This window comes from Falco cherrug, chromosome Z (assembly GCF_023634085.1).
Source record: "Falco cherrug isolate bFalChe1 chromosome Z, bFalChe1.pri, whole genome shotgun sequence".
NCBI classification, from domain to species: Eukaryota; Metazoa; Chordata; class Aves; order Falconiformes; family Falconidae; genus Falco; species Falco cherrug.
The window spans coordinates 14,681,143-14,705,472 of record NC_073720.1 but is presented as its reverse complement, the minus strand read 5'-3'; the positions used below and the strand labels follow the sequence as shown (position 1 = coordinate 14,705,472).

At 44.7% G+C, this 24,330-nt stretch overlaps 1 protein-coding gene across 2 annotated transcripts in view; it reads right to left on the bottom strand.

The window, feature by feature from the left end:
* EGFLAM (EGF like, fibronectin type III and laminin G domains) overlaps positions 1–23,410 on the bottom strand; it is a 78,581-nt gene extending 55,171 nt beyond the window's left edge. Inside the window, exons 1-4 of one of the 2 annotated variants that reach the window (XM_055699429.1) lie at positions 22,821–23,410; positions 4,585–4,694; positions 2,493–2,576; positions 723–749 (exon numbers count right to left, since the gene is read on the bottom strand). In XM_055699429.1, coding sequence (XP_055555404.1) covers positions 723–749; positions 2,493–2,576; positions 4,585–4,694; positions 22,821–22,932 — 333 coding nt within the window. In that variant the 5' untranslated portion in view covers positions 22,933–23,410. The remainder of the gene's footprint in view (positions 1–722; positions 750–2,492; positions 2,577–4,584; positions 4,695–22,820) is intronic. The other variant, XM_055699431.1, reaches the window with a different exon arrangement.
* Positions 23,411–24,330: the final 920 nt, after the last annotated feature.

The following is a 24,330-nucleotide window of genomic DNA, read 5'->3' as shown; positions in this document are numbered from 1 at the left end:
ACAGAAATCGCTGTGCTTACCCTACCCGAACCCCAGCACCTCCTCCTTGCTCCCCCCTCACAACAAACCCCATCCTTTGCTGACGACAGGAAGCAGACTGGACTGAGTGCAGGACTGGAAATAATTACTCTGAATAATTTACCATCTGCAAAGCCATTACGAGAGCTGGGAGTTTTTTTCAAACCTGTTTTATGCTAGTTGTTAGTCTCCCACTCCTTCCTCCTGGGCAGTGCATGGCTGGCCTCTTCCATCGTTCCTCCTCCTCCTCCTCGGCTCTCACTGGACTGACTTAGGTTTTTCCTCTTCATCCCCTCTTCAGCTGGCAGGCTTTGTTCTTCCCTGCCACTGTGTGTCTGACTGCCCAGCTGCCCCTGTCCCTCTTTAGTCCTCACTGCCTGGATACAGCAGCTCATTTTTTTAGACAAATTTACCCCAGCAAAACAAGACATCTATAGTTTTGATGACTGAGAGAAAAGCTTATCCACTGCTAAAAAGAGAGCTGCTGCACCTACATGTGTCCACCTTCTTCGCCTCCAGATTTTGAGCTTTAGCTGCTATTTGCCACATTTTGACTACAAAAGATCCTCTATACGTGCTAATTAGAATCAACATTTGAGATCAACTTCTGTGTGTGAATCTGTGGAAAGACCAGGTCAGGCACATTCGATTTCATTCATTTGAAATCACAGCTGTGACCAAATTTCATGTGAAGCAATACTTACAAAAATTGCTTGTCCTTCAAGTTGACCCTGGGAAAAAGTGAAACAGGACTTGTTAACGAAATAACACACTAAAAAGTGATGGCAAAAACACATAAATAATGGGTCAGTGAATTAAAACAAGGCCAATACTGCAGCATATAGTAGTCTATGTGGTTATCACTCATTTGTGCCAGTACTGTTCTCCCAGTGAGTCAGAATTACTGCTGTCAGGATAAAGATAAAATCCAATGCCCTAAAATCCAATGTTTGTTCTTTGTGGGCACTACTAGCAAGAATGGTGTGGTTTTTTTAAAAAAAAAAAACCAAACCAAACAAAACACAACAAAACAAGGAATACGAAGGTAAAGATCAAAGGGAGAAAATAATGGATAAATAAGGAAATAATATATCATGGCAACAATATTCTTTCATTCTCTGTGATACCACAAACCTGCAAGAATCAGAACTGACAACCAGAGTCACAGAAAACTGCAGGAACTCTGAGTATCCCCCTCACACTTCTCCTGGGGAAGGTTTCTGAGCACTGCCCAGAGGGGATCAGGAAATATCAGTGAACTCAGTTTGTTGACCATCACATGGGGAGGCTGAAGGAAGAGGGGTGAGGCAACAAAGGAGAATGAAGATGAGTAGAAGGGAAAGGTGGGAAAAACTGAACTGTGAAGAAGGATCACCAAAGAAAGACTGGAAAGACTGCAATGTCCCCCTGTGCACACACATAAGCCTTGGATTCCTGTGCTAGTAATGTTCCTGTCTCGTGGACAGACAGCCCTTTGCAGGGTGTGCTATGAAACTGATCCCCTCACAGCACCCAACCTTCAACGCTCCTGCACTTTCTGTCCAAGCGGAGGCTGCAAAATCTCTGTTCCTGCCTTGCAGAACTCAAAGACAGCTTCTCTGCAGTAGGGAAGCATCAGCATGTTTTGAGAAAACCCTTTAAAAGCAGACAGTTATTAAAACTACCCAGAAGCACAGAGGAATTCTTCCATCATGGCACTAATTTCTCAGCTGTGCAGAAGAGGATGGGGTAGTGTTCATTCACAAGTGGAAAAGGATGGGGAAATTGGACAGCAAAAGGGAAGGAGGAAAGAGAAAGGGAGAGTGAAATAAAGCAAAGTAAGAAAGCAAAGGAGAGATAAAAGGAGAAACAGAACTAAAGGAAAGGGGTGAGATAGGAGGTGAGGAGGAAAAGTAGTGCTTTCAAGAACAAAAAAACCCAGAAGTTGAGGAAGTCTTCCAGGGGATGAACTTGGACAAGTTGCACTAGTGTACAACTAAAGCAGCACTATTAAACATTAAGTTCTGTATTTCAGGAGGCCACAGTCTCACACAGAGACAAAAATACACTGGAAACTCTGTGTTTCCTTTAACTCGCAAACTTACCTGTGTCAGACACTACAATACACATACACTGATACTGCATCTCTGTGCATAGTCACGTAATTCCCCTTCCATGTGTGGAAGTGCACAGAAAATGCATATTCAAAATCAAAATTTCTATTTTAGTAGATGCCAAAGGACAGTATTAGGAAGATGCAAGCAAGTCGCAATAGTTTTACATGATAAATTAATCAGACAATGAGGAACAAAAGTGTATCACACTGACTGAATTACAGAAAAACATTGTGATTTCCCTTTGCCCAAGACCCAGAACAGATCTGGGACTTGGATCCTCACCATAATTTGCAAATCAGCAACAAGTAGACAGTTGCAAGCTCCCACTTGAATGCTCTGCTCCAGCGCTTCTGACTGTTGATGAAAAGAAATACTCACCGTGTTAAGCATATCCAAACTCAGGGGAACATCATGTGAGAGCTGTTTAACTGCTTTGTTATCTTCAACCTCTGAGTAAAAGACCTTGGGAAGAAGATAGAGTCAAGTCAGTTAAAGCAGTAACTCAATGCTTCTATGACTTAAAAGCAAATGCATTGTTATCACATCGTGGACAGCATTTGAGCCTTTGATTCCCTTCTTCTTCAAATGCGTGAAAAGCTAACGCCCTTTACCATTCCCTTCACATTTGCACGAAGTTGTCAGTAAGGCCAAAGGACACCATCTTAAGTCTATACGTGGAACAGAAGTGAAACACAGCCTAGCTTTTAGGGCAGACTTGAACCAACAGCTTTAATTATGCATCATTTGGCCATGGTCGGCATGAACAGCTAAAGATTTGTGGGATTGGTCTGCACAAGTTAGGCATTTTACTTTATATGAGGAAGATACTGACAGTACATGATTACGTCATTATAAAAATTGCTGTATCATAAACGTCCCTCCATGTCTGTTGCCATGTGCTGGAACGAACAAGCGAGGGAGAGTCTGCTTTCCTGTGCACAGAGACCCTGCAATGCCACAGCATCAAAAGTTAACGTGAAGTGCAGATGGTTTGAGTAGAGCACTATCCACGCTGTTTGCCATCGATTTTATTATTATGACATACATGAGATCAAGGCTTAAAAACAAACTGGGGCTTGGAAGCTTCATCCACTGCATGAAAAGTGAAAACTATTCATGATTTCTGACTATGAAGTATTGCAACTGTTTGAAAAATATCATCACCTGTAGAAACGCCATTTACTGCATCTCTATTTTCACACAAAAAACATGGACCTAACTACAGACAGAGCCTGGCTGCAGCAGGTTCTGGCCAAAGCAAGTACTTCTTGGTGTCCTAGACCACAAGCACTTTCATAAAAATAAAAATAAAAAAACTCTGCAACTGGGCTGCATCACTGTCATTCAGAAGCCCATGGGATGAAAGGGCATGTGTACCAGAAATACCTAATGGAAGGAATTCTGTAACTCTTTCAGCATACATTAATAATGAAGGTAGGTAGGAATTTTCTGCATCCCATGTTTTTATGTAAAACTAGATTTTTTTCTGTAAATTTCAAAGTTTTCCACAGAAAATCCTAACAAAAACAATTGCTATTTGTTTTTTGTTGAAGAGGGAAAACAATGAATTCGATTCAATAGCCCGCAGCTTTTGGTGCTCATTCTGCACTAACTTCCATTTTGGGACTGAGTTTCACTGCCATAAAATACCTGTTAAAACAATGCCTAATAAAAATGAGTGGCAGATTAGTGCTCATGGTTGTTCTGCTCGCTCACTAAACCACAGTACCCAGTTTAGTTTAGCCATTCTGGTTTGCCCAGTAGGCAGAAGGTAACGTGTCTGAAGCTTGGACAGGATCAGAGCCTCCCCTATAAAACAGCTGGGTAAAACCGGAAAATCACTTGACTTTAAGGAAAATTCACCACTGAGGTAGGGGGGAATAAAACAAAGGACTTCTTGATATTTAAGGCTGTGGCTGGGCTCCCAGGGATGGTATGAAGTACAGTATTTATCAGAGGAAGAGACACCATGAAATTCTCTTTCCCCTGTACCTGCTGCCAGTCTGGGAAGGTTTAGAGGTGCAGTTTGGAAAAGCCATTCCTGCTAAAGCAATCCTCAGGCTGGAAGTACAAGTCAAAGGATCTGAATGGCCCTGACATCACCGTGCATCTCCCTTCACTTGCACAGTGTAATATCGACCTGCTCCGCTCTACAGTTTTATCAGCTGCAGAGAGTGCTAAGATCCTTACATGAAAACAACAGGAAAAAAAATCTATATCCACTGCAAGCCCTTGGCATCCAACCCAAATTCCCATCATAGTTTGCTTCTAAAACATGAACTGCTTGTTTCTTAAGCTTACAGCTCAATCCATTCAAGCTCACTGTCCCCTGTCTGCTTCTGGGCAATGGTACTATTTGTTACGAGAGTGGGCCCTCCTGTTTGCTTCACCGTGTGGCATGTGTAGTCTGAGGCCGTGTAGGCTACCGAGGCTGCTCAGTCCTCTACCAGCAGTACAGGGGATCGCTTACCGTATATCCTGTGATGGTGCTTGCATGCTGCTTTGGCATCCTCCATTGCACACTGAACGCTGTGCAGTTCAGCGAATCCAGCAGTATATCAAGAGGAGGTCCCAGTCTGTCTGCTCAAAACAAAATGACATTGTGTAAGAAGCCACAGGACTTAAAACCTCTCCTTTGCCTAAGAACAGACATGTGCTGCCCTCATTCCAAACTGTCTAACGTAGCCCACTACTCAGATTTTACTTGGGTGCACCTTTTCCCTCTCCACCTCTGCCTTCCGAGGCAGCAGTGGAATACCAGGAGAGAGGGCCAAAGGGGGACATCCTCTCTCTCAGTGGCAAGGATCTGTTGATCAGCTCAGGACACCTCATGGACACCTTCAGCTTCCCCATCACCCTACACCCACCCCAGGCTTCATATCCACAGCAACACCCCAGTGTGAGGAAAACCAAACCAAAATCAAAACATCTTTGGCCATTTGCTGCTTTGTACAGGCCAAGAGACCCCACTCTCCCACCACTGAGCGCTCTCCCCATCACTGCCACCTTCTGCAAACTCAACTCCTTCATGACAGCTACAGGTGGGAAGGGCAATGATTTAAGTAAGAACCAAGTTTAGCCTGATGAGAAGAGGACAAAGGGCCCTTCAGTTCCCGTCTGCCCCTCTCCAGACACAGGTTACAGCGATGAGATCCCTTGCTGTTACAATTTCAGTGCTGGCACAATCAACCCCATCTCCCACCAGTTGCAGCAGGAGGAGGGTATTTTTGTATGGCTATACTGGTCTCACAGCACCTACGCATCTCCTCCTCTTCCCATGGTCCAGGCTGGCATTTCAGTACAATGGCTGATTCATCTACTGCAAAAAAAGGCTGTAGAAGAAGAAAACCCTGAGCTCCACCTCTCCAGCAACATGTTAGTAACTGCACTTACCATCTGAGAAAGGGCACGCAGAAGAGCATGTCTGCTCTGTAACCCAAGCAAGATTTTTAATGCAACTTCTCCAAACCACCATCATCTGTGCTTTTGAAACCAAACCCACCTAACAAGCAACTGTAATAGAGGACTGATTGTGACACTTTAACATTTTTTTTCAAGGTGACAGTTTTACTATACTTATTTTTTTGCACACCCTTACCTATGAAAATCTTAAGTAAAGGCTAAGGAAACTTTTTATTTTCCCCCTTTTTTCCCCACTAACTCTGACCAAATATCAAGGGAAAACAAGCTACTGTAAAGGTCATTTTTAGGCATCGAGCAAGCCTACATCAGATTTACACTTGTCACTTCCACCAACATATTTGATTTGAAGCTAAATACAAAACTTAACTGCTTTACAAACTCCACACAGTATTGATCAGCATCAATATTTGAGTAGTTAAAACAAGAGCAGAACTGATAATCTGGTCCTTTTCAAACTGACCCTGCGTTTTCCCACTGCTAGGAAACTTTCTGCTTTACGTTACTTAATTGGAGTGAGCAAGTGTGGCCAGTCAGGGTCCACACCCCTCAGTTAACACCAATGATTCTGTTTTCCTGGCCCTTTCATCTATTTATTTCTCTTCAGTGCTAAAAGAAATCCTGGACAGTGGTAGGTGCAATCATAAAAGGATAAATATATAAATGAGGTTTAAGAGACCCCCACTTCTCTCACCATCTGGTCTCTATACCTGAAGCTTCAGCCATTCTTACCTAAAAAAAAATTCCCAGCAGATTGTCTCCTGGGCAAGACTGCACAAGGGCTGCATGCAGGGGGCTCCTCACCAAGAATTTTTTAGGTTTTTGTCCTTTTATTGTTGAAACAACACAACAGGGGATAAATATATATATATATATATATATATATATACCTTCAGAAAAATCGACTCCCCACTGTATGCTAGAGGTTTGTGTTTTCTACACATCCCAAGGATCTAACTTATCAGTTCAACTTGAAATAAGTTCTGAAGACCAACGCACTGTTACAACATCCCCAAGAAGTTTGTGTAGCCATAACAGGACAGCACTGCACTTAGACATTAAGGAGGGAAAACGTATTTAGGGCTCTACCTGTATGAAATGTTCTCCTTACCCGCAGTGATGCAACCTGATTTGATGGGAGCATGCAAAAGAATTAGTCTGCCCTAATAGGCTCCTACCCCGTAAACATAAGCCACCAGCCAGATTCCCAGTTTCCCTATTGCATTTCCCAGACGGTATGACAGGGAGCTGCATTCCCCTCCCAGCACCTTTCCAGGGACACCACCAGCACCTCCTTTCCCCTAGCTCCCAGGGAAGGGGCACTGAGAAGCTGAGCATATCCTAAATGGATCGATCTTCAAGTAAACAGATAACCACATAGTGCTTCAAGCAATGCTTTTGAGCAACCCGCAGGTTTTTAAACACGTTCCTGAGATGCCGGAAACTACCCTGGACCCAAAGACAGGGACACCTCCGTACCCATATTGCCTGTACACTCCATGGCACAGGTTCAGCCTCCTAGGAATGGTCTGGAGGATAGAACAGCTCACAAATGGTGTCTGTAAGTCAGCACAGACACCTTTTGGGAAGGAAAGTAGTTCAGCCATACGGATGAGAAGAAAACCATGCCAAGCTACTTGCTGTCTGGGCCCTCACGCATTTTCTTTATTAGCACAGACTTAGCCTCATGGATCCTTGCTTGGTTCAGGGCCATGAGCACAGAGGAGTAACACTTTTGCTCGCCTCCTGCCCTGCACCCAGCAGTAGCTGGACCATACACTACCATGCATCACCTGCTATTGAAAGGAGAGGTAGGGAAGAGCAGTCAGGGCTGGGGTATCACTGTCTACTTAAGCAGCATTTCACATTCAGAACACAAGTTTCCAATCTTCACAACACCCAGTGAGGCAGACTAGTATTAGAGCTGCATCAGTAGTAAAGGAAGAAGAATACCCCCTAAACATTCACACTTAGCACATTTGTGCCATCCTTTTATCACTTTCTGGGAAGGCTTCTATGAGACCAGTTTGCTGGGAGGAACAGTTCCTGAAATAACAAGTTTTAACCAGCAATGACAAATACTCCTATAAGGCAAGCTTCAAATTCATGTTGTGAATGCACTATAAGCCAATAAAATTATTTACAGAAAGTATTTGGTGAATAATTTGGAGCAACAAATAGATTTGAAAAGAATGCAATCCATGTACAGACTATCTGCCAACAGAGAGGCAACATCTGTTTAATAAGGGGCCACACCATGAATTACTCATGCAGACCTACCAAAAAATAGTATCTCCAGTCTGCAGATGATGAAAAAGACACAGAGAGCCCAATACTGACCTCAGTTACACTGGCCTATAAACTGTCACCGGAGGAGTAAACAGAAACTTAAGCCAGGGAAAATGAGAGCAAGGAGCTGGAAAGGTCTGTATGTCCATCCTCCTTGCTGAATTCTCCTTAGAAGTCAGGGAATTCCCTTAATGTAACAGAGATGGTGGCAGGAGGCATGCCTGGGAAATAGGTGTCAGCACCATGGGCACCTAGCACTGCCTTTGCGAGCAGCTTCAGATGACGCTCACTGGTCAAACGATGGTTTAATGAGTGTGCAGGACCTGCTCATTGCACCGCTGTGTCCTGCCCTCCCTGTGACAGAATGGTGCAACAAGTAGGAACACCACACTACCACACTCACCCTGCCGTGGACCGTGCTGCCTCCCGGTTAAACTGGGAGCCGAGAGGAAAAAGAAAACCTGGGCTAGCCCTGCCCCATGCACAGAGCTATTTCTTGGGGAGGACAGAAGGCAAGGCAGAGACGAGCATCTCCTGCAGTGTGGTAGTCCCCACAGTCCTCTGCAGCCACCACTCCCTGACCGTGCAGCTTATTGATGTGCATATAGGGATTCAGAGTCACTTCTGAACACCAGAGTCCAAATTTCACACAACCCGGCAGAAAGTATAAAATGTCCATTTTTGGACAGGACTTTCCCTTTGCAACCATGACAAAGTGGCTGCACTATATGACACAGAAAAGTTTATGCCATGGACAAGCTGATGTCAGGGCAATGAAACAGTCATGCTGCAACACTACATCAAAGCAGTTTGTCAGCTGATCACAACTGTTGCAATACATACCGCTGTCTTACTAACAAATTATTTTGAGATAAATGTGCACTTGAGGTATTCTGCAAGATTTTACAGATCATGTATTAGGCACACTAAGAATGGATACTAAAACTGGTCTAAACATTTACATCTTTATGTCAGAGGTCATGATTAGACTATAAAAAATAAAAATAGTTTTCAAGGGTAAAACTCTTTTGGTATTGGTAGTTCCTCCTACAATTCAGGTCAGAAATACCTTTCTTCTCAAAATTCAGCAAGAAATCTCTGTCAGTCTGGTTGTACCACGCACAGTGCAAAATCCTAACAGAGCCTATTCCCTTCTGCAGCCTGCTGGATGGGAAGGAGCACACATGAGAGGTGCAATGTATCTACTACTCGTACATACGCTGAAGATCTGTCTCAGTGATGATCCCACCTGCAAGCATCCTCTGCTATTGGATCTGGTCAATACCTAAGAAGGCACGGAGATTAGCTCTGATCATAAAGAACAAGGAACCAATTTATATTTTTTAAAAAGTTAAATGCATTTTGTACAAACACAGTCATTCTCCTTCTGGCCTGTTAGGCACAAAAAGTATGATATTGGCCAAAATGCTTTAATGAAACTGATAAGGGAAGCAATGACTTTGGTCCCATGCAAAGAAACAATTAATCAAGGGGGAGCACTCTTGCACATATTATGACTAGACATCGTATAAAGTGTATCAAATACAAGAAGTTAATGAGGATTCAGCTGTAGATAAACAATGTTGAGCTGATAACATTGTATTTACTTTTATGTTTACAGCTATTTTGTTCCTTGTTTATAGATCTCTTTGGTTCTGTACTTCTAAAAATATGCAAAAACTGAACCAGAGAAGAAGTCACCAAACAAGAATTGAGCTGAAGAATATGTGAGCCCTCCCCCTAAGATGGAGTTAATTTTACCATTCTACAATAACTACCATTATTTAAATTTTTGCTTCACAAAAGCAGCTCAAATTAAAAATGGTGAAAAAATTTATCCCATCAATACAAGTGTCGTTCCCGTTGTGGTTCCCACTGCCACATACAACAGCCTCTGCTCATGAATTACACAACCACAGGCTACCATCAGGGTGGCCACAGGCAAAGTGCCTTCAGGGAACAGTTCCCAGCCTAGGCCAGTCAACGACACACCAGTGCCTCGACATACCAGTGCCTTGTGGTGTTCCTTGGCATCACTGAGTTCAACAGCAGATACGTCACTTCCATGTCTACCCTTGCATTTCTAAGCAGAGTTGGCTTGGGTACTTCATAGGAACACTTCAAATTAATCTACCCACTGCCCCCAGCCAGCTTAACTATGCTGGCCTCATGCACAGCTCAGAAGCAACCACTTTGGCTGGATGCTTTCCTCCAGCTTCTGCAAGAAAACTGCTCAGGCAGACACAGGCAAGTTCCTCCTTCCTTCTAGTTATGAAGTGACCCCAAAATCTTTCTACAGTGATGAATAGTTGGGGCGGGGGGGGGGGGGTGGGGGGGGTGGGGAATACAACCACCACCACCACTACCACCCCCATTCAAAACAAATACATTTCTTGTGTTCACAAGTTTCATATCCGAAGTGTTTTGGACGAGTTAGATAAAGCTCGTCACAGCTGATACTACTACTTTAGGGGAAATTTCGAAAAGTATTTACATTTTAAAATTGATTAAAATAGTACTGAAAACAGAGTATTTTAAAATATTCATTAATGGAATATCTGAAAGGGTTGGGGCTGGACCATGTTCTTTTAGAATTTTAATTATATTTTCTATATTATCTTCTCTTTCCTTTTTGGAAGTATATGCTGTTTCAGGGCATGTAGGTAGCTACAGGTACTTTCAAGTCCTGAAATAATATATAAATAATTCACTGATATAATCCACATGTAATAATATGGTAGTTCATTTAGGGGAAAACAGATTCTTCATCTCATCTTTACTAGTTCGTGGCTTGAAAAATTAAAATTTTTATACTACATATTCTGTACTACTATTAATGATAGGGCATAAGCTAATGAAATGAGATAACCATTTCATTATTTTACTTTTTAATCTCTGTAGGTAACACCTAAGTGGTACCGACTGAGTGACTCCTTATTTTCAAGGCTGATGTGTCTCCTGTTTGTGTCCCATGAAACAACAGAAGTTTATTGATGAAATGCTGGTTGTCACTACTAACACGTCACAATATAAGGAAACAGGAATAAAAAACCTCATGGAAGACAATTCAAACTAATTCTAAATGCAAGTTTTCAGAAAATAAACTAACAAACAAAAAAAAAAAGAAAACCAACAAACAGTTTCCAGAAAGATAAATTCCTTTGAATTTCTTTTGTTTCAAACATTATGCAACTTTATTATGTATGCAACTTTATTTCAAGAAAAAAGTCTATCCATTCCTAGAGGTGAAACAAAGTATATTATGGCCCATTCACTCTTTCACTGAAAAAATGGTGACATTCTCATTTGTAAAACAATAAACAGCAACAGAGCCTCTTCTTGTTTCTTTTTGTTCTGAACGAGGTTATGCAAACACTGCAGTGGAATGAAGACAGCATGACAAACCGGAAAAGGTCAGGAAATCCTAAATGAAAAAAATGTGCCATCTTTTAATCTCTTTGAAGTATTTTCCAGCCCCCACTGCCCAGCGGTGGTATGTAAGACAGCAAGAATCTCCCAGCCACCACAACTATGACGATGACCTGACACTGGAAAATCTCAGCCAGTCTCTCCTTGTCCTGCACCCTAAGTAGCAACAACAAGATGGAAAACATCAAAATGGAGAAATCTTGATAGTCATTGCTCTGAACGAGTCATCTACCACTGCCACACAGGGGAAATCCACTGGATCACCTGCGCACTGCCACAATGAGCACTGGTGCACAGACCACAAGTAATATTATTGGCCATGAAGAGGTGTCACAGGTTTTGACCTAGATCGCGGTGCACAAACCTTTGGAGAGATGAACTCAACCTCAGTTAGTCCTTTAAAAATACTGTAATAAAAACGATGAACAAAACCATTCAACACTATAATAATAGCAGGCTTGGACCCACGTGATGTTTTTCTGCTGCAGTATATAGCATCTGTTATCTTCCCCAGGTACATCTGAGGTGACCGTCATTGCGGTATTTATAACCCAAGGAAGAGGAATGAAGAAGGCAAAGCTCAGAACTTAAGCTACAGTGCAACACCATGAATCCCATTAGAAACGAAGAGGCACAATGTCAGTGGCAACTCTGTCACGGCTTTTCCTGCTTTGCCTTGGCTCTGCAGATCACGGAAGAGAAGGGCAGAGGCCAGAAGCCACGCTCCCCTCCCCGTGCTCCTGCCTGGAGCAAGGCTCTGCTCCCAGGAAGGCTCCAACTGTGGGCAAAGGGAGAGGAGGGCAGCTCTGTGCAATGCACAGTGACTTCCAGGTGTGTGAAGGAAAAGCAGACACTGATTTTTTAAATATTTTTTTTAAAAGCTACATATAGAAAAAAAAATCTTCTGGCTTTGGATGGCTACACACCGGAACCGCTTTGGGGGAATTCCTGGTGCTGAAGGTTATTAAAAGCAGGAGACACCATTATCTCTGAGCAAAGGCCTAGTTTATACCTGTCCTGCCTCTGTCAAGAGGAACAGAGAGGGAAATCTCTGGATAACCCTTACAGTCTTGTGTTTTAATAATTACTGGTCGATCAGGGGCCAGTCTGTCTAACACAGGTGCATAACTGCATCTGAGATAACTTGGTGAAAAATTTCTACTAATGGGAGAGCTTTCCACTTCCAATATAAATGCAGTATAGATGCCTGTAATAAGCCCCACCATGGCGCTCCACCTGCATCACCTCATGTGCATTCCTGGATGCCTAAGCCAAAATCTAGCTCTCACACCTCCAAAACCGGGCTTGTGCTGCAGCTGTCCAAGCCCCAGCACTGGGGCATGGCTGCCCCGACTCCTGACATCGCCACAGCACCTTGGTCTGGCAGAGAGAGGTGACAGCCAGGTCCCTATTCCCAGCGAAGGGAAGCCCTGAGGGTCATCTCTCCCTGCTTCAGCCTACAGGCTGCTTGAATGCAAAGCTCAACATTTTTCCTGGCTTGCGATTTTGGGGGCTTAGAGCTGCCTTGTCCTTGCAGATGTGTCCAGCAGCTGGCAAGCTGCAGCTAGTCCTGCCTGCTGCCAGGGCCCTGCCTGCCCTGACACTGCCTGACCTCTTACCAGCTGCTTTATGAGTTTTCAAATAAATTTTTTTAAAAAGTAGCTCGGAGCTTTAAGTTGAGTCTTAGAAAGTAGCTGAAATCAAGCAACAGCATGATAGCATGTCTGTGCCACAGACTTTAACAATCAGTAGGACAGGCTGGGTAAGAACCAGCATGCTGATAGCATCCTTTGGCATTACATTCAGACCCTGTCTCCTTCCACAGTTTTCTATACTGGGATGACACTGGGAACAGCAATTGGTCAAAAAGCCACACAGCTGACGGGCAGCAGCAGCCCGCAGCTGTGGCTTTCCAGCTGGGCACCCCAGTGGGTTTGCACCTGCTGCCCAGGTGAGACAGACCCTGTTAGCCACACGGGAAACGCTGCACACAAGGAAAGCTGTGTCATCCAGAGGGGCAGTTTCCTCATACCGCTGAGAAAAAGGGGCAGCTCACTGCCAGTGGCAAGGGCAAGGTCTCACACCTTCTCGTGCCCTGCCACCTCCCCACTCCTCCATCCCTCTCCCTTCAAGCATTTCCCTCCGCCTTCCTACCTCAGGGCTGCTCCATCCCCTCATGCACCAGTCTAAGAGAATTTAACCCACCTTCACCAAAATAAAAAAGGCTGTTCTCTTTTCATTCATGGGTTACACATCTGAGGTGCTATGAAGCATGAACCTTGGAGGAGCTGCAGAAAACATGGCACTCCAAACAGTATCAGAAGCAGAAACAGAAAAGCCTTAACAAAGTTGACCACACAGTGCTTCAAGTTCTTAACTGGGTCTTAAGCATTGCTGGTGAAAATAAACTCTGCTAAGCAGGCTATTACTGTTCTGAAATGAAATTATAAAAATAAGGATAAAAGCCTGGTATATTTTCTGAGCATTTACAACATGGTTAAAATACATAAGAGAACCACATATGAAAGACTTTGTGTTTATTATCAAAAAATACAACTTCATTATATAGATAAAATAGATATATAAATAAAAAGGCCACTTAAACTCTTACAATACCCAATAAATAACTTGAAAATTTCTTTTCACATCAGTCAACACGAGTATAATTTCCGTGTGTTCACTATTCAAAGCTTATCATCTTCAATGGGAACCATGGCAAAATCGTTCACGGTATTTGAAAAATGTTGTCCTTGATGTCTCTTAATCTCCTTGCTTTATCTACTACAAATTTCTGTTTCACTAACGTACAATACAAAACAGCTCTTGAAGAAACAGTTTACTTGGTACAAGAAACAAAATTCAAGGGGATCTTCGGGAAAAGTGGTGAGACAGAAAAACCCAACAATCACACATGTATTATGGGGACACACACACAAAAAGATTACAGTATAAAGAGGACAAAGCTGATCATGTGACAAGCAACAAACGTGCAGAGTGAGGATGGGACGCACAGCATCCTGGGTTCTCACAATCCCTACAAGTCCTAAGTAATTGCTTTGGAACTCATTATTGGTGGACACAAACGATCTGGTCAAGCCTCAGTAGGACAAAAATAAACACGTGGGTTGCTTATCTCCAAGGCTTCAGCACAGGCCTCATATAGCTACACCACGTCAAATGGCAGCGACCGCCTGTCGAACATCTTTGCGTTGATCATGGCTAGAGCAAACACACGCTTCTCTGTAGCCAGCAGAGCAGTTGGTCCAGTTGCTGCTTTGTCCAGTCCACGACAGGATGGAGGAGAGCTAAAAGCAAGCTAAATGCAAAAGGTTGCTCAGTCACCCTCACAGCAAAAAAGTTTTTTCTTACATTTAAATGGAATTTCCTGCTTCCAGTTTGAAACCATTGCCTCCAGTTCTGTCACAGTGCACCACTGAGAAGAGCCTGGTTCCATCTTCATGACTCGACCTACCAGATAGTTATTGATACATTGGTAAGATCCCCCTGACTCTTTTACTCTCCAGGCTGAACTGTTCCTCTCAGCCTCTCCCCATACCAGAGATGCTCCAGTCCTTCAATCACCTTTGTAACCCTTTGCTGGACTCATTTCAGTATGTCCATGTCTCTTCTTGTACTGGGCAGCCCAGAAGTGGACCCAATACAGTAGATCTGTCTCACCAGTGCTCAGGAGAGAGGAAGAATCACCTCCCTCCACCCGCTGGCAACACTCCTCCTGCTGCTGCATCCCAGGACATTGCTGGCCTTTCCTCTGCAAGGGCACGTCCACCAGCACCCCACCAGCACCGCAGCAGTGCAGCCATCCCAAGCTGACTGGAGAAACCAGTTCCACTGCAACTGTGATACTATTAAGGGCTGCTGAAGGCCGTGTCAGGGAGGATGTCTGGCATCTTCTCACGGAGCAGGAAATTCTCCTCTGATTCAGTTCCTTCCATAAGAAATGGGATAATTTCACTACCTTCTGCAGTCAGCAAGTCTCTCCATTCACCAGCAGTATCAGTAAAAAAAACACAGAGGAAATTCTTTGTCTCTACTAAGTGACTGAAATAGACCGGTTTTTTTAAACCTGAATCCTTGCATGGATTTAGTGCGGGAAATGGCTGTGTATCCAAAGCGCCAGTAACCAGCAGTGGGATGTGAAAGCTAGGAGAACGACTGGGAGGGACGAAAACTTTCTTTGCTGCAAGAAACAATGAGACACGGAAATATATCTCGGCATAAAGACTAAATACATAAGGGAACAAACAGTGAATGACCCAGACACAGCTATGATGTCCACAAAGCTAGTATCTAACACTCCCTAACCCTCTCAGAGCATTCCCTGCTCCGCCAGCACAGTGGCTTCTGCAGCCCACAGAGTCCGACCCTTTGGCCCCAGCCCCTACCAGGGCTGCCTCACCGTGCAAGCCACATCCTTCTCTTGGCATCAGACTGTTCACATGGCTCGTTCTTACCCCTTTCTGCCCATTTTAGGTGTTGTCTAGTCCTTCGTCCAGAAGTGACTGGAAGAACCCCTTATGTTCTGCAGGTTTCTTCTACCAGCCTCTCTACGATTACTTCATCTTATGACTCCACAGAGGTAAATGGCTTGAACACTCTCATCTCTGCCTTCTAAGTCCTTTAGCACATATATGGAGGCAGCTGTAAGTCTTGACTGCATAGTTCACCATACCACAGTGCTGCCATTATGGCTGTTCAATTGCGATGAGAACAGCAGCAACCTGCACACAACAGGTTCATGTAGGAATGTGACTGTCATGAAATGGGAAGGAGAACTAAAAATGCCAGCAGAACTTTGGTCCCTGTTCATGGCTGGAGTACCAGCTGCAATGTGACTATCTCTGTAAACAGTCATCATAAAAAGCCTGCTTATTTTTAGAAACATGTTGCATTCTCCTGTGACTATCCAGAAAGCAGAATATGAAACAGAGCTCACATTTCTGCTCCAAGTAACAAGTTCTAGCTTCTGCTGTTTCTAACTGAACCACAAAAGTTTTGGTCCTAGACATTCATGTTCCATCATTTGCAGCTTAAGGGGTTTTGTTGATGTTTTTTTCCTAAAATTATCTTCTAGTTGAAATGTCTTGTGCATGAAAGGCTTTAACTTGAGAAAAGTTCTCTATAATCTTTGCCCTTAGGATTTTGTTCAGATTTTTGAGCTCAGCAACACAAGCCAGTCTTGGTTTAAAACTTTGTATGTGCAGTAATGCTTCTGACACATCAAAAGAATTGGAATGATTTCTGTATTTGAAAGCACCATGCTCACAAATCATAAGATGCTCATTTCCCCTCATTTTAGAAAGACGATTCAACTTGCAAGTTCCAAATGTACACAGGTGTTGATATTTGACTGCACCACCATTTTCACAGGTGCCAGCAATTTTAAATTACTTTAAAAATCGAGAGAGATGTGAATAATAATCTGGTTCGGGATTCCTCTAGCCTACGATACCTTTCTGTTGAGCTACACCAGTCTGACTATCCTCTGAGGACACGGGGATACTCAGAACTGCTCATGGTCCGCTTCTCGGAAGGACTGCTCTTAAGGGACTGCTATCTGCACTGTTTTAGAAAAAGTGTTTATTAACTATAAGGTTAATATACGTAAATGGAGATACCCTATCACCACTTGGTGACACACCCAGAAAGCCAGGTGAAGAATGTGTTAGCACTTGCACGTGGCTAATCTCTTCTAGCTCTAAAAATCATCCTGGGTAACTTTTGGCAATGCCTGAATGAAAGATCTTTTTTAAGAAAACAAAGCCAGTGCATTCTGACTATCCAACGACATGGCCAGCAAGGCACTAATGGAAGAAAGAGTTTCTCCCGTGGCCCCATAGCTATCCTCTCGCTTTTGAATAAAAGGCTCCCTGGACCAATATTGCATGGATTTCTCTTTCATTGGAGGCCAATATCCTGAGAAGCTTTCCTCATGAGTAGTTCTTACTCCTGGATGTAGTTACGCTGCATATCCTTGGTAGAAGAACTGGTGCATGTCACACTATACACCGCTCACCTGTAGAGTTTTATGGATCACCACACAGTGTATCATCACCTAGGTTTGAGTTAGTTACCTGGTTGTAATGGAGCTTCCCCCTAAGCCTCCCATTTTCGGTGGCTTATGTCCTCCTGAAGCAGTTACTCTCAAAGCTGAATTTCGCTGTGTTTGTCCTCAGCTCAGCAACACTGAAAAGTCTGAAAGAGTAAAGTTCACCTTTTGCTGTGGTTTGGATGTTCATGTTATATGAAGCAACTAATTTGGTTATCATGTGTAAGCATCTTCACTAAAACTAAAACATAAAAGGAAATCAAATCTTGCCTCTTCTTACCCAAAAGTATTTTGTTTCGGTTGGAATTATGAAAAACAGGTTTGGGGTTTGGTTTGTGGGATCTTTTAGATAGACAATTTGTTTGCACAGAGATATTGGAAATTTTATTTAAGATCACATAGCTAACACAGTCTCCTGTGTGTCTGTGGTTTAGAAAATTTATATTAGCATGATCACAGACCACTGTTGCACATTCACTGATAGATATGGCACCAAACAGTACACTCCTTAATACATGAAATAATAAAGTCTGCAGAGACCTCTTCATGGTAATTTACTCAGATTACAGGCATCTTTGATATATTTTAGTACCTTTTTAATAGGAGAAAACCTTTCTATAACCATTATTTTGGTGTTTCACTTCCTTGTGGTGGAAAAGCTGTGGAACGTTCCTATCAGTCTTGTTTTGAGCCTCCATCACAAAGTAACAATGTTATTCACCTTTTCTTTTTGTTTATTTTATTTTTTAATTTTATTTTCAGACCACATTAAAGGGATATAAACAGAATCAGGTATAAGGTTGAGCCCCAATATAACCATGACCTGAGGAATGGGAAACTCCTAAGAACACTCTCAGCTAATGAGTTTATAGGGCACTGAAGAGAAGTTACGCACAGATATCTTCCATTTTAAGACACCAGGTTACTCTCCTGCACCTCAGGATGTCTTTTGGGTGACCGACACTCAGAATCCCTACCACTAAGTTTAAGAAGGTAAATCTGATCATCAGATGTGCTCACTCCTAAGGACCTGTACACTCTACACAGTGCTGTAGCTTAGTCCAGTGTCACTGTGTGTCTGCTGTAGCCTAGTCCAGTGTCACTGTGTATCTGCCAGAGAAAGAGAGGGTGTTTTCTTCTGCAAGGCATGCTGGAAGATATGGAAGCATCCTCACCTATGTATTACTACTAAGGTAATGCCTAGCAGCCTTGACTGAGCACCCTACAGAAGTCCTTTTGTTGTCTAATGTGGCATCGTTGGAAAAGGATAAAAGCACAAAAGCACTCTAACCCCATTTCAAAAACTGAAAATCTGGCCTGGGAATGACTGACAAACCCTCAAAACAAGTCTGTGACAGCCTCAGGATAGAAAGGTTTCCCAAGGCTCACTCTACTTCCCTAACTCCAAAACAACCCCTCTTCTCCAAAGCATCACTGGGAACCCCAGTATCTGGTATAGGTATAATTCCACCGCTTCTTAAAAATGTCTTGTCTAATTTTACCTTTCTGAACACTGGTGGAAGTCTACAGTAGTTTTAGAAGTGGCACTGGCAAAATGGTGCCCAAGAGAAATATACATCAAAAGTTTTCTTTTACAGAGGAAGATAGGATGGAAAGGACCCAACATGTTTTGCTGTGAGTAAGACTAATTAAAATCATAAAATATACTTCAAAATGAGTGATTAACAGTGACATGCTAAGTGAAAAACCTCAGTGCGTTCCCACCGCTGCCCTGGAGGGTACTGGGGGAATGCTCATACCTGTGCAAGGTGGCAATGGTATTCGTCATCACTAGCAGATTTACCCGAGTAGAGACCCCAGAGGTATGACAGCAAGTCAAATAAAAACGAAAATGTCACACAACATTGTGACACAGCTTCTTCCCAAATGCGATAAACAACAACAAATATGTATATAATTAGTGCTTGGTTGGTTTTATTCGTGTAGAAGGCATCAAACACTGTCATCTGATAGCCTGCCTTTTGGCCTATGTCAGAAACAACAAAAGGATGATATTAATATTTCCCCAAATAAATTATTCACATCTTCTTTATTAGTTTTAGCTCACAGACATGCACCACTGCCAGCTCTGCAGCCCTTACATTAGGAATCATTCGGCTTTAAACTCATTCCTTTGCCCAGACAGTTCATGTTCAGCAGCAGATCAACCTCACCCTTGCATGCTTTACATGTGGGATTTATTACAACAGTGAATTACAATTCACTCTATTTTTTCAAAAAAAATCTGTAATATTTAAAAACTCAAATAAGCACCTTCTTTACCAAAGACTGCTATATTTTCCATATCTGCAGACCTGATTTTCAAGGTAGTTTGCCCTATGTTGATACCTAAAGAGGGCTAGAGTTTCAAGTGTTCCATATCCAGCAGCTCTTATTATAGCCAGATTTTATGAAGAATTGAAGCATTGTAGTGCCAAGTTCTTTGGAAAAAAAAGTCATTTACTGTAGTTCTGACCAGGGATCTGGGCTCTTTCGAAAATCTGGCCCCAATACTGAGTGCTACACTCTTGTAAAGTCTTCAGACACTAACTGGTCTGATTTCTCCAGCATTTACACACAAAGCCAGTGATGTCTACAGTTATGGACATCTGGGAAATAGATACAATACAAGCCCAATTCTTTGTTTATATTAGTTGGCAAGCATAATATACTCAAAAAAAAAAAAAAAAAAAAAAAGGATTCATGGGAAATCAGCTAAATGGTTGGTTCTTTCGTCTGTAATTCTCTAAAATCATAGAACGATTAAAATTCAGTATCATTGTGATTATATTAGCAACACTATTACACACTGGGGGCTAGGTTTAGGCTCTCCAGCTTTCAACTGGCTGACCAAAAATTGAAACAGAAGCAGTGAAAACCTGAGTCTTTGCAGAAGGCTTTGCAAAAAAACAATGTGAAACCCGCAGCACACCCCAGTCTAATCGGCTCCCAGCTACACTATTCACCACACGGTGTCTAAGGATTTGTTTTAAGCCCTTCCCAAAGCGTCTGTCATCCCGTTTCCTTGTCTCTAGTAAATGTATCATATAACTGTAAATAAATGTTCAAATGAGTTTAGCAGTCATCAGGATGTTTCAAATTTGAGCATGACAGCTTTTTTTTCCCCTGAAGATTAATTTAAGTTGCATTTGTGGCCATTTTACTATATACTTTATTTTTAATGTCACAAACAAATTTCTCACTCTGCTGCTTTCTTGGGATGACAAAACTGATCTTTGTAAGCTGAGCCCTGTATGAAAAACTTGGAAAAATGGAGATGCATTTGAGTATCTTTTTTCTTTTGACCCACAGGACCTCCCAGTTATTGAAGATGAACTGGTTTTATTATTTCTCTCTCAATATAACCTCTTGCTATCACCTCAGTTACAATTCCTGTACAAGTCTCATTTCTATTGCTAATAAAAGGGCAAAGTGAAAGAAAAAAAAATATTAACTTTTTACTATCTTATCTCTTCTTCACCCACTACTTTTGGATGTGTGAGTAAATGATAGTTCCTTTCTACTCTTAGCTTCCCAGCATGTGATACACTGCAGAACAAGGTAGAGACGTGAGCTACCTGGAACTATACCTGCTCTCAGCGTCTTAACAACATTTCACAGTGGGTACCCAGCCATGGGATTTTTGGAAGCCCTCAATTCCAATAGCCCTTGGCAGAATGCAGATGGGATTAAAATCATATACTGCTGCACACAAACTGTCTGGGGGATCTACCTCTTCAAATCTCGCTACAAGTGCATTTTCAAATGTTCACACAGATTTTGAAAAAATTGCTCCCATATAGAACTGGCGAAGAAGTAGAAAAGGAATGATTGAATCAGTCACTGAACCTGAAATAAGTTATAAAATAATGAACGTAAAATGTGTAGTAAGATAAATACAATGCTAGTGTGTTAATTAATCTTCTCCACAATACCACAAACAATTTGTTTCTGAGCTGTAAACTGTTCTAATCCAACGTGCACAGAAATACATTCCCCCAGGTCTGTCATCCTGCCACAATTAGGGGAAACAAGTGCTCCAGTAGAGCGGAGGAATCTTTAAAAATATTCACACCAACTTCACACACCTAGTATTTTAATGCAAGCTACTAATCATCTCATTCACAACTACTGTCTGCCTTATTTCCTGAAGTACTTCACGGCAGCTATTATGCCAACCAAGGATCATGGGACTAGATCCCAAAGAGACAAGGTCAGACCAGTAAAATTAGCCATCTGTCCAGTATGGGCTTTAAGCTCAGGCTGTATTTAAGTATTAAGTTTCCAACTGCACAGGCGTTTGTGGTTTGTGTTGTGGTTTTTTCTTCTCACAAGAGCAGCACAATACTGAGTGTAAAAAGCAACAGTACAAATCCTGTAACGCTGCGGGATATATGCAAAAAAAGGGTCTGAAGCTGGAAACGTTTTGCAAGCTGAGGCAGAACTTACTAAACCTGTTATCTTTTCCATTGAACTCATCCCGGTGAACTCTGTGATAAAAATCGGTGGTGGCCTCAGAGCCTCCAGGATCGTCGCAGCCTTTAAGACGGTCTCAGGCATCAGCATCTTCTCTTAACGCCGCATATTTTAAGTGTGCAGAACGTCAAACTTCACCACGCGCTGTGTCCCATCTCGCCGTTTACATTTTACCTGACTGTTTCATGCACTGCAGACCGCAAGGGCTGTAAAAGCAGCCCAGAGCCCCGGTTTCTAACTTTGAGCCACTGAGGACCATACAACCAGCACCCTGATCACCGTGCGCATCCCCCCGCCCGCCGTGGGACGGACACACACACACAACCCCGCAGGCTGCAGGTGACGCTGAGCCTGAGGCAGGACCTTGCAGCACCCCACAGCATGCTTGAGACAGCACAACGACTTTCTTTGATGGAATGATTGCTTCCCTAGCCATTTTTCTGTCACATTTACTACTCGGTGCTTACGTTACGCGGTACCGCACACACAACTGCCACCGCCACGGCACCGCCTTGCCGGCAGGAGACCCCCTGACGGCACCGGGGCTGCTCACGCCGCACCACCGGCCCCGGCTCCAGGGAAAAACGGCAAACAGTTGTGCCTTTCGGCGGCAGCAGCTGCCGGGTCCCAGTCTGTAACTTGGGCGAACCCACCGGTACCGGGTGTAAAACGCCAGAGAAAATGGATCGCAGACGGGTTCTGCCACCCCCGCGCCCCCCGGGCGTCTCCCCGCCGCCGCCGAGGCAGCCTCTCCCCGCCGCGGGCGGGCGGGCGGCGCAGGGGCCTGCAGGAGGGGCGGGCACCCCCACCGCCCCCGCCGCTCCCGGACGGGTTCACTTCACACGGGAGCGCCCGGACCCCCGCGACGGCCGGCAGCCGCTCCCGGTGTCGGGCACTGCCCCGCCGGCGTGTGCCCCCGTCCCGCGGCAACGCCGGTTCCAACGGGGCGCGGAACTTCGCCGGGCGCGGGCGGGCGCCGAGCGGGCACCCCCGGGACCCCCGACCGGGTCCGCCGCTCACCCTACCTTGCCGGCGGGGGATGCTCCTCCGCGGCGGCGCCGCCGCGCACCCGATGCACGAAGCCAGGAGCAGCAGCGAGGCGAGGCAGCGGCGGCGGCAGTGCCCCGGCACCTCCATGTGCGCCGCGTTCCCCCGCCGCCGCCCGAGCCGGGAAGCGGGGGCCGGTGGCCGGTGGCCACGGGCGAGGGTCGCCGCCGCGCGTTCCCCCTGAGCGGCAGCCGGGCGGGGAGCGGGGCTGCGGGGCCGGCGCGGAGCGGAGCGGCGGGGCGCGCACCCGCGGCGGCCAGGGAGGGACGGGAGGGGAGGGAAGGGGGGAGGAGGCTGGCTCCGGCCCTTGATGGGATTACCGCCGCCCGTGGGGCGGCCGCCGCGGCGCGGGGCACGGCTCGGCACCTCCCCCCGGGGCGCCGCCGCGCAGCTCCCGGCCCCGGCGCTGCCCCTGGGGGGGGGTCGGGGCGGCCCGTGCCGTCGGTGCCCGCTCGGCCGGCCGGCCCTGCCCGCGGCGTGGGCGCCCGGGACCACCAGGGCACCGCGGGGCGGTGTGACACCCCTTCCTTAGGGGGGACCCTCCCTGCTCTCCCCCCTCGCGAGAGGATGTCCTCGGCCCCGTCCCGCCCGGCGGGCCCGCAGCCCGGCGGCCCCCCTCCCCAGGGCGCAACGGCACTGACACTTGGGGTCATGATTCCTTCCTTTTTCCCTGGTTTCCTTGGGAGGGCCGGGGCTGAAGCGGCAGCGTAGTGCCGGGGCGAAGGTGACGCTAGGGAGACGATTCAGCGAGGAAGTTGTTGCAGAGTTAAGAGGATAAACTTAAATTTAATCCACCCAGATGGAGGCTGAGACCTATCCAGCCACTCCGACTAATATAGAAACCCCTGCGGAGATTAGAGGGAAGGGGGAGGGGTGGGGGAGGAAGGCGTGGGGGGGACGTGGAGTTTGAGGATCCCATGAAAAAACAGGAAGAGATAACCAAGAAGAAGTCCAAAGCATCCCTTCTGAGCGATATAGCATTGGTGGGACAAAAGAGCAAATCTGTTTGGTCAGGTATCCCACCCTGGAAATTTAACAGATAGAGGAAGGTGCATGAAAATGCGTATTAGGCAGATATGGGATTATCTGCCCTCTGCTTTAGGTCTCATCCTAATCTCGGCCAGTTGGAGATCACTTTAAACCCTGAAACACCAGAGCTGTTACGTCTTGAGGGTTTGTGTGGGCTTTGGTTTGGAAATGAGCTTCATTTGTTTGTTTTGCTGTTCACCTCGATAACTTTGAGTGGGCTTGATGTCCATATAAATTACGTATATTTATACAGTCCCTTTTTTAATTTTATTAAATTTCTAACACTGATACTCTGTTCAATGAGTTCCAGGCTGTAATTTTGTAACATGGGGAAAAAACAGGAGATCAGAAGAAAATCTGTCTTTCTGAGGGAACAATGCTGGGACAGGAAAATAAGGAAAGCTGTACCCTTTTGGGGTATGAGAGGAGACAAGGAAATGGTGACTAAGTCCTTTTGGA